The 11,194-nt window shown below is 41.4% G+C and overlaps 1 protein-coding gene across 1 annotated transcript; it reads left to right on the top strand.

Annotated features, from left to right (window-relative positions):
- The first annotated feature begins 38 nt into the window (after nt 1-38).
- LOC133979324 (TBC1 domain family member 10A-like) lies at nt 39-10,471 on the top strand. Its single transcript, XM_062417841.1, has 9 exons — nt 39-675; nt 2,166-2,265; nt 3,961-4,068; nt 4,480-4,586; nt 4,689-4,803; nt 6,153-6,218; nt 6,724-6,913; nt 7,028-7,182; nt 7,998-10,471. Exons 1-9 carry the CDS (start codon nt 494-496, stop codon nt 8,532-8,534), a joined length of 1,560 nt encoding a protein of 519 aa, XP_062273825.1. The 5' UTR covers nt 39-493; the 3' UTR covers nt 8,535-10,471.
- The last annotated feature ends 723 nt before the right edge of the window (nt 10,472-11,194 follow it).

Raw genomic sequence — 11,194 nt, forward strand, 5'->3', positions numbered from 1 at the left:
GCGAGTGGTCGAGCCAAAATCAGTCCAGCGCACTCGGGATGACAGGACAGGACCGAGCCACCGCCAGCCGTCACCATGTTTAACGTTAACTAGTCCTTTAACTAGCACTTAGTTATTGAATAGCGAACTATGCAAAACAAGCTGATAATATAAAGCCAGTTTGGTGAAGGTGGGTCAATATAGATGTACTTTTGGGTTGTGTCGTTACAAGCTCCTGAGGCTAAGTTTAGCAATTTAGCTGGCTAATGTTAAATCTGACAAGTTAACCGAGCTAGCTCTTTAATGTCTATGAGCTGCCAGCTGTAGTCTGACATTAGATGATATTTAGCAAGTTAACAGTAGGTGAAAAGCTTAATTTACATCGAGAAACATAATGGCGTCGATGAAGTTTGATAGGACAACATATGCTGGGGTGCAGTTTTGACTTTGGGCTGTCAACAAGCTCGCTGACGTTAGCTAGTCTGGCTAACCAGCTAGCTGTGTACTAGCTACCATGGCCAGGATAGAAAACGGCCGTCAGTCGGTGGACACCAGGAGTATCCGGACCATCAGCAGCAGCCGCATTGACGATGAAAGCTCCTTTGGATCCGACTCAGAGATCAACGGCTTCACCAGCGAGAGACAGACCGACAAATATGGATTTATTGGCGGGGCACAGATGTACACGGAGGGATCGTAAGTTTTGTTTCAGCTCTTAATTATCCAATTCATTGCATCAGTGTTGCCTCGTCTAGTACTCCCGAGCTCACTATAATATGGGGATGACATTTGTAATCCGATTAGGGCAAAGTAGAGAGTATGAAGAGAGAGAGTGTAATCTATTTAAGATGACTCGTTGTCTGGGTGTTTCTGCACAACAGAGCTCCCAACCAGCTGCGTGGCACACTGTGGTTATAAACCCAGTGTTTGACTCAAGGCTAATATAAACACCAGTGGAAAGCTGACCAAGATAGATAAACAAGGACCATCATTTTTTCTCAAACCATTTTCTCGTGTAGATATTACTTACAGCATAGTCTCTTTGTGGAGTAAAGCTGAAAAAACTATCCACACTGTCCCGTTTGTTACATTTTTTTTTTTTGAATGAATTCACTCATTGCCTTTGAGGCAACTTGCAGAGTGTTTTTTCTAAGAGGGCCTTTATTTCTTTCTTCCCTTTCCATTGGGGGCCTGAAGCCTGCATTACAGCACTGAAATAGTGGAAGGACTGAATGAAAGTTGTGCCAAGCACTGGCTGGCTGGGAGCTTCCTGTTTTCTGGAGTTTTGGCAGACTTGGCGCCTCAGCTCTGGTGCCCTGTTACTAAAGGGCCTCTTTTGGCTCACAGTTTTATAGGTATTCCCAAAACCCAGGGTTTAACTTGCACTGTTTGGCAGTCATTGAAAGTAACTCATCGTGCTGAAGGTCTTTCAAACCTGAAGCAAGAGTACAACCTATTGCGCTGATCCACAGCATATAGCCTACTGCCTCTTTTAAATGAAGGAGGGATGCTAGAAAAAAGAAACTGTCTTTTGAAGAAGCTTGAACCCTACAATCACAGGCCTGTGCTGATGAGATAATTACATAGTTTAGTAAAGCATCAGACCTCATTCATAATGTAGGTTAGAGCTTCCTACGTTTTCTCCTTCAGTTGGAGAATATTATGTGCGGTCTCTAATTTTATTCACGGCGGCTTGTAAATGTTTAAAGTTAAATTACATCACAAGAAAGACAAATACTCACTGCAGCTCTTTGAGGTTAAACAGGCCTTACCATTGAATGGGCTAAATCTGCGTTTGTATCTTTTATTGTGTCCTCAAAACAAGTCTAGTGGTTGCTATTTTTGACTCATTTCATGGCACAGTTTACTGCCTGCATATGAGCCATGGCCACACACGCTGGTCTGACGATCTGAGCACCGCTCTTTGTTTTGTTACGCCCTCTTTTATAGAGCTCCTTACAAGTGTCTCTCTTTGTGTTTATTCAGTTGTTTATTTAAAGTTATTACAAGTTTATTTCAGGCTGAACCTGTTAGACAGTGTATACACCTTTTCTACCTGCTCCATGCTGCATCTCCAAAAGTAAGAATGAGCTAAGATTTAATGTGGACTCATTTGATTGAATATTGCTAAAATGTTTAAAATTGTTGAATTGATCGCTCTTGTCTTGTCTGCGTTGTGTCTCCAGAGCTCAGGATGTGCCTACAGAAGTGCTCCGGCAAAGAGAGGTGAAGTGGCTGGACATGCTCAGCCACTGGGACAAGTGGATGATCAAGAGATTCAATAAGGTCAGCGCAAAGTGTTAACTCAATAATGCAAAACATCAAGTGGCTTGTGTGCATTGACACGTATGGTGATAGCCATGTGGATCAGCCACATCTGAACTGGTTTAGTTTTTCTACAGGGTTACTATAAAGCTGGTATCTCAGCTTCACCGCTGTTGTCTCCAGGCAACAGCTTAGTTTTGTACACATGATCAGACAAGGCAGATGTGCAAAGTATTTGATTGCACAAGGACAAGACCGCTGTGGACGCATTGTTTGCAGCTTCACTTGCCGAGCTGGTTCTGTGCAAAACGCTGTCAGCAATTCAGCATGGAGCTGCAACTTCACCCCGTTTCCATGAGTCAGCAGGACAGGACACGACCCATCCCTTTATCACACCATGCACCATGTGACAAATTGACAGTCTCAGATTCAGGGTGGGGCTGTGTTGACTTCATGACAAACGTTGTAATCAAGGCGCAGCAAAACACGCTGTGGGTATGAACTGCAGCTGTAGTCGAGAGCAGAACAGCTCCTCAGAGTGAAAAATGAATTGAGCTGCAAGCAGTTTGCCTTTGCTTGTTGTGCAGATAGACGCAAAGGTCGGGCAGTGAAGGTCAGGGTTTCTAATCTCTTATTGTGCTTTTGTTCACAGTGACTTGACAGAAATCATACTCTTTGAGGAAGTGGTCAAGTGTTATCTGAAAAAGGGTGTAAAGAAATGCTAACGTGAGAAAAAGCAGCAGCAGTGCCAATTACAGACTAACAGAAGGATAAATGTTTTCACTTCAGGTCAACCAGTCTGTTGTGTCAGCAGTGGCTTGTGTAAAAGGAATTATAACTGGCACACGTTGCACAAGTAATGTTTCTGGTTTACAAGGTGATGATAAGTTGCACAGCTCTGTATTTAACAGGAGGACTTGTTTAGTATGCACATGTGTCTGTATTTGTTGTTGTCCTCATCTCACCCTGTCATGCCGTATACGTCCCGTTTCATTTCCTCTGTACTCTCAATAATTAAAAAAGTAAAAAGGTTGCACATCTCTGTACACAGAAAAAAAAATCAGTTCATTGAGACCAACAGATTCCTCTAAAATGATTATGGAGGTCAGGTTTTTTTTAGCTGATCCAAATTGTATTTGGTTATCAAATGGAAGTGATATTAGACAAAACTCCCAGGAATCTCAGGAATGTTGGCGTTATCACAGCTTTAAAAGGTCTTTGATCAGTTAGCGGCCACATGTATATAAAACAGAAAACTAATTTTCAATAGACTGTTTCCACAGAAACACATTTTGCCTTGTCATCATAGGAAACATACAGATAAAAGTAATAACATTAATGATGGCTCCACTCAGTCTCAGTACCATCGTTAACGTTATCATTTACATGTGTTTTTTCTCCTGTGAGATGTCAAAGAACCATAAAATCCTACTTGCTGTTAATCAGTGTGTTTATATAAAATAAGCATTACGTGTTTTTAGTTATGTCACAGCCACAGTTTATCTGATGCACCTGTATGTAAGACTTTAAGGAGAGCAAGAACTTTGTAGTAATTGTCACCGACTGTGTTTAAAAGTCTGAAGAAAGGAAGTCCAGTACCCTGCACATACCAGCTTGCATTATGCCATTCTTGGCTTGTGGCAAACCATCATCACAGACTGTATGTTGGTTTTTGTCCTGGTTTATTTGGTGAACTCGTATTCCTCCGTGTCTCAGGTGAGGCTGCGGTGCCAGAAAGGAATCCCTCCCGCGCTCCGAGGCCGCGCGTGGCTCTATCTGTCAGGAGGGAAAGTGAAGAGAGAGCAGAACCATGGAAAGTTTCAGGTCCGAAACCTTCCTCTTTCACTTCCTCATCACAGCTGCTTTGAATCCATATTTGGATTTGTTTCATGTTTGAGATTCATTTGAAATTGTAAGTGAAACTGTGGGCGTGAACCAGTGTTACTTTCTTGTCCGAGAACCCTGATGTGGTTTTCTGAGACTGGTGCCACTTCACTTTTAGTGCTGTTAGTTTACATATTAAAAATGAACAGCTGTTTAAAAGTTAACAAAATAACTCACTATCTGTTATTTAGAAGAGTGACACACAAACCTTACAAGAAATAGGTATTTCACTGTTAAGTAAAATTTGGGAAATATCCACTCTCTGAATTGTTTGATTTGAAAGCACACTGCTATCAGTATTGTTAATTTGTAATAAACAGATCTCACAGTTTCCTCCATGTGTTGTGTCAGGAGTTGGATAGCCAGCCAGGAGACCCCAAATGGATTGATGTCATTGAGAAAGACCTTCATAGACAGTTTCCATTCCATGAAATGTTTGTGGCACGGGGAGGACACGGGTAAGCCGTTCACTGGAACTGATGACAGAGTCCTGCTTGACTTACTTTTTTGACTTTGTCTTAACTATTTTGTGTGTGTGCACATGTCGTGACCCTCTGCAGGCAGCAGGACCTGTTCCGTGTCCTTAAGGCCTACACTCTGTACAGACCAGAGGAGGGATACTGCCAAGCTCAGGCTCCCATTGCTGCTGTACTGCTCATGCATATGCCTGCTGAGGTATGCCCTCCCTCCACCACAAACCCCACTTAAACTACGTCCCTTGGTGTAAAAGTGCTGTCATATGTCGGTAGACTCTGTAATATTGTCTTGGCTGTGCAGTGTTTCTCCTATGTTCGTGTGCTGCTGCAGAATTATGAGTTCTGAATTTCACATGATCATTGATATGAATGATAATTATCATGTAATTGTTTAGAGTCGCTGAGTAGTGCATCAAATCCCAGAATCCTCTCTTTCTTCATTCTCTCATTCAAAGGAAATCTATGTGAAAGCTGCCTTAAGGAATAGGACAGTGCGTAATGTTAGCAGTAGGTTGTTAGTCTTGCAGTACATGTAGAGAACAGACTACTGCTTGTCACTCAATAAATGCCGCAACTTCTCAAACCAAGAAAAGTCTCGTTTGTTGTTTCTCCAACTGCTGGAAAAGTAAAGGGAGAAACAATGCTATGTATTTATTGGGTGTCTGCACCAGTACTAAAAGACACAGCTTTTTATTCGGTCATGTGTGATCTTGATAAAAGTATTTTAGTGCTGGACAGCTGAGAAACAGATTGCAGACAGATGAGGTAATCTACACTAACATGTGGTAGCTGCTCTGTTTACTGAATAATGGATCAACGATTAGGACATCACAACAGCACACCTGGTGAATTTACAAGGATTGTCATAATATTACATGTATGGATCATCTCAAAAAATGTTTGATTTGATATCCTCAGCAGTTTAAGTCTTAATGCTCAGCTTCAGTTTTTCATTCCTAACTTAGTTATCTCTGTTTGTAATTATCGACCACTGTGACAAGTATCACGTGAATAAAGTAACTTGAGAGTCACAGAGCTCTAAAGCTGCTTGTGTTTTGGATGTAAGAAAGTACGAAAATAATCGCATGTGTCTCGAAGAAATCCTCAGGAAATATGTTAACATAATCCAAATGCAAACAAACGGAGTCATGGAAGAATTACAGCAGAAGTTAAAATTAACCAACTGGGATATGTTGAAGATAAAGAGAATGTTGAGGATTTCACTCACTCTGTCTCAATGTTTTTTGTAATCTTTTGTTCATTTTGAATCTCTCTCTCTCTCTCTCTCTCTCTCTCTCTCTCTCTCTCTCTCTCTCTCTCTCTCTCTCTCTCTCTCTCTCTCTCTCTCTCTCTCTCTCTCTCTCTCTATCTCCCCCCCTCCCCCTCCCACACAATGTTTACTATGGAAGAATAAAAAGATTAGCTCTTTTATTTTACTATCAAAGTCAAATGTCCAGTGTTGACTTTCATGTGAACAGACAGATAAAAGTTCTGTAAAATGAACTGTTCCCCTCAGTTTCCTGAAATCATCTGTATGTGTTTCCACAGGATGCCTTCTGGGGGCTGGTCCAAATTTGTGAGAAGTACCTTCCTGGCTACTACAGTCCTGGCCTGGTGAGACTGAAACACGTTTTATAGTGCTGCCATGTGTGATGACATCAGAAGGAGGATATTACTCGATTGCAGTTTGTTTTTACAAGACTAGCTCTTATTTTAGAGTTTACTGCAATTACACAAAAACTATAGTGCATTTTTTAGATGAAAGCAATGTCGCATTTTTTGATACTATAATTACATCACAATAACATATCTTCTGTAATTAATTCTGCCTGGTGTCTTCTTTTCAACAGCATTTCTTTCTTATTGCGTAATTCATTTAAAATGAAAACCAGATTTACTCATGAAACGTTTCCTCATGGAAGCACAGAGCTGCAAAAGAAAGTGTTACAAAATCTGTCTTATGCACACAAACACACAGACACAGCAATATGATGCATTTGGACTGGTTTATTTTTAATGGATAAACATGCACATGCATGTCAGGTTTCAGCCTCAACAATACAGAGCACAATGGCTTTTGTTTTCTCTCTTAATGCTTTCCTACCTGTGTCTCTTTCAGGAAGCTATACAGTTAGATGGTGAGATCCTGTTCGCACTGTTGCGACGTGTCTCGCCTCTAGCCTTCCGCCATCTGGAGAAACACAAGATCGACCCCATCCTCTACATGACCGAATGGTTTATGTGCGCCTTCTCCAGAACGCTGCCCTGGGCCTCTGTGCTGCGAGTATGGGACATGATCCTCTGTGACGGTAACCCTGCCTTATAGCGCTTTATTCACAGTGGTACCTGATTTTGTAGAAGTTTTGTTTCACGGCCGACACGCTCTGAAACTCAGTCCCCGCCTCGCTCCTCTCCCTCCTCAGGAGTCAAGATCATCTTCCGTGTGGGTTTGGTGCTGCTGAAGTGCATGCTGGGGAGCCGTGAGAAGCTGAAGGCCTGCCAGGGCCAATATGAAACCATGGAGCTTCTCAGAGCCATAGAGCCTCGATACATGCAGGAGGGCTTCCTTGTCCGAGAGGTAAGAATATAAAGGAGCAGTAGGGTGGCAGAGAATATTCTAATGTAGGACTAGAGTTCAATTAGTTTGTTAAATGAATAAATTGAAAGCTGTATGTCACACAAAGCGATGGGCATACAGGTAAACATGCATAATAATTCCCATATTACATAAGTTCTCATAATACCTTTTCATTTGTTACAAACTCTAAATTACATACTGAATGTGTTAGATATAGAGAAGTAGTACATTTTGAAAAAGGGAAACTTCCCTTTAGTTGTGTGTCAGTTTTTCAACATGAATGGCGTTACAATGTAGTCGGCATAAACTGAGGTTCTGCTGAAGTTATGGGCAGCCTTTGTCGATGACAAGAAGTCATATTCCACAGACATAATCCTTTGATGAAGTAGTGGAGGGTTGTGTCAGTCATGGTGGATATGGAGCTGACGGAGAACAATGAGTGTTCACAAATGCAGCCAAGGGAATAGAAGACAGTCTGAGAGCATGAATTACAGTGACACAGAGATAAATTGATTGAGTGCTGGCTGGACGGTGTCTGGTTACGTTGCCAAGCCTTGTGTGAGTCTCTGTCCAGGCTAACAATACCCCCTCTTATGTGTTGGGTTGTCTTGATTACGGTTGACCACGCAAATGCACTAGCCAGACGCCCTTTGGCATTTTTCTGACAAAGTTCACATTTTTAATACAATAACTGAACATGAAAGGATCATATTTTCCACCCTGAACTTTCCTTTTTTTTGTTGCCTCACATTTCCATTGAAATTGTTCGACATGACTCTGGCTGTGACTTGATGATGTGCCTCTTCCCGACGCAGATTATAGAGATTCCAGTAACAGCGCGAGACGTGGAGAGGGAGCACCACTCCCAGCTGAAGCGCTGGAAGAAGAACCGCGGCGAGCTCAATTTCAAATCGCCTCCGAGGATGCACGGCGCCCGGCTCATCATGTTGGCAGAGCCGCCCAGGCGCCAGGACCTGCAGCAGAACCCCACCATCGTAATCGAGGTGGCTCAGCCGGCCGCGCAGCTGAACAAGGGCAAGGAGGAGAAGAAAAGCAAGAAGAAAAAGAGCATCAAGAAAAGCCAGCTCACTGAGGAGATCCCTAACCCTTACCCTCTCCTCACTGACTCTCCTCCACCTCCACCCTCCGACCCACCAGCCCCTCCTCCACCCTCCGACCCACCGGCCCCTCCGCCGGTCCGCAGCGAGACGCCAGAGACGGCGCCACAGACTGAACCAGACTCACCTCACCAGCAGCAAGCACCTCCCACAGTCCCTCCCCCCGCCAAAGAGTCGCCCCTTCAGCGATCCACACAAAGCCTTAGCAGCACAGAGCAGGATACATACCTGTAACTCCACTGCAGTTAGTGTGTGTGTGTGTGTGTGTGTGTGTGTGTGTGTGTGTGTGTGTGTGTGTGTGTGTGTGTGTGTGTGTGTGTGTGTGTGAGTGTGTGTGTGTGTGTGTGTGTGTGTGTGGAAGAAGCACCAGCACCCTTCAGCCAACGACCAGCCAATAAAGTGTTGGACTGTTTTGTATTCACTTATTCATCTTAGACACCATTTTGCCTACAATATTATTGATATACACTAAGGCATCATTGCTCAGTGTAAAACTAGTTTGATGCTTGCGCCAATTTTTTGTCCACGTGATGCTGACATTAGCTCCTCGTGATGCTTGACGCTTTTATTCAAACCATAAGTCTTAGTATTCTGTTTGCAAGGGAGACATGTTACGGAGATTTGGGAGAACAGCAAGGTGCCACAGCTTATGCAGTTTTTCTATACATTTCCACTCCGATTCAACACTATCTAGTTCAGTTGTAATATTTTGCAGCGGTGATTGTAGTCCTTTGTTGTTGTTTTTTTAATTCAAATGCTTTTCTAGTTCTCTGATGTCATTAGGGGCTTCGCTCACTAGAGGGCGACCTCGCACAGGTGCCAGCTGTATTTCCTGTTACATTCCCTGTTTGTAAAACTGAGCACAGCAAGGTTGGGATTCCTTTAAGGACTCAGTTTGGGAGGTATTATTATGAGATTGCGCTTACATTTTTTTCCTTGAGCATTTCATGTTTTACATTCTGACATTTGAATTGAAAATTGGTGAAATTGAACAACAACCACATTGCGATCGTGCAAAAATAATTATTTATTTCAAGTATAAACATGAACATGTGTCGTTTGTGCGTGCCTCAATTGTGCACCATTTTTTTTCAAAGTGAGCTGAATTGATGTGGTTTAACTTCAATACTCACTGTGCCAAGCTTTAGAGCAGCAGTAATTCACGTTAGTTAGTTTGGCAACAGAGAGGAGAACAGCAGACATTCCTCACTGTATGACACATTCCTGCCTTCTTAAAAGCTAATCAGTCTCGAAGCTGTCTTTTGCCAAATGCAAATCTGTATAATTTATGTATTTGTGCATGTGTTTCCTGTGACAACTTGGACAGCGAGTGCTTGCAAATCACCTAATGGTGCTGACCTTCCAACAAGATCGGACGGTGTGTTTTGTCTGTTTTTTTTTTTTTAATGTATACTTTGCTAGAATTTCCAAAGCAGATCATGACTGTTGTTTGACCTACAACCGCTACCTGTGACCAGGATTATTCTGTTATTACAGTCGAGAGGGATCACATGATTTCAACATTTTTGGTAGGATTTTTCTGTTGAGAACTTTGCTCATTTTTTTTGGGAAATATGGAGACATGCCAGGGATGTGAGGCTGTTTTCAAAAAATGTAAGACAATCTTTTTTTTTTGGCAGTTCAAGTGTGTTTACTATCTTTTATCACAATGGTAAATGATAAAGGGAGTTTTGACACGCATAAGCACTTGTGTAAAATGTGTTTATGTATGCAATTAATCTAAAAAAGCCTCTGCTGCATGTTTAGGTCACTTATAAAAACCAATGGGGGTTAAAGGATAACACACTTTCAAGCCATCACTTGCCTGTATGTCATAGTTTTTTAGTTGCTTCTATTAAACACCTCACATTTGGCTGATGTTATATTTTAATTTAATGCTCATTGTGTAGATAAGACATGTAAAATAACAATTTGTTTTGTAATGAAATCTATTTTTCAATGTATAATGCTATATTTTATTGAGCAGTTACAGAAACTGCAGAGGAGACATCTGAATCATTTGCAAACCTTGCAGTATATTTTAGATCTACATGTGTAACACTAGAAAAATACTAGTTTGTTCCTGTGGAATTTGGGGAAAACCTTTGGAGACAGAGTGGTATTATTATTATACCATTCACAGTACAGTATCACAGCATCTTGAATTAAAATGTTACAAATAAAAATTTGTCTAAAGCTTACTTGAAATATTTATGTTTCCAGTTTATTTTTTACTTTTTATTGTCACATACTGTGAGTATGTAATGTATTGGTCCTCATCAAGCGTTCTGCTGGTTGTCACTTTGTTGTGTGCCATGTGTTGTTTTTACCAGCAGATGGAGCACCAGAGTCATCACTTTGAAATGACTCCAGCAGTGGCTGCTAGAGTGGATACAACAGCACCCACCTTTTAACTGTTCATTTTTAACCACGTGTCAGCACATACAAAATGAGTCAACAACTACATTAAAAACTACAGTTTTATGGTCCGCTTTCAAACATACCAAAATGGAGGAATAAGCAACCACCAGTAAAAATGCTGGCAAATGTGTAGCAATTCAGCAGCTAAGACTGGTGACATGACAAATCTACCTTTGAACAAAATGACAGAAGTAAAGTAAATAATACACTCAGTGTTCATTTCTTGTTTATTTTAAATTCAATCTGCACAACAGCTTCAGTTAAAACTGCTGATTTCTTTTTATGATTGAGAATAATTACATTAGATCAAACATGTCATGTCATTTGTTTTGTTTATTAAAAAAGTCCTCTAACAGCACTCATTGAAACCACTAGACTAAAGTATGACAATTTAACACAAATCACACAAAGTTGGTCTAATGACAAACATTAGGCTCTACAATGATCAATTTTCTTTCCCTCTGCTATGTTAT

The sequence above is a fragment of the Scomber scombrus genome, chromosome 4, assembly GCF_963691925.1.
Source record: "Scomber scombrus chromosome 4, fScoSco1.1, whole genome shotgun sequence".
NCBI classification, from domain to species: domain Eukaryota; kingdom Metazoa; phylum Chordata; class Actinopteri; order Scombriformes; family Scombridae; genus Scomber; species Scomber scombrus.

Coding starts and splice junctions, on each gene's coding strand:
- LOC133979324 (XM_062417841.1), top strand. CDS start 494: ATGGCCAGGATAGAAAACGGCCGTCAGTCGGTGGACACCAGGAGTATC. Junction 6,219..6,723: donor GCTACTACAGTCCTGGCCTG/GTGAGACTGAAA, acceptor TGTCTCTTTCAG/GAAGCTATACAGTTAGATGG. Junction 6,914..7,027: donor GGACATGATCCTCTGTGACG/GTAACCCTGCCT, acceptor CTCCCTCCTCAG/GAGTCAAGATCATCTTCCGT.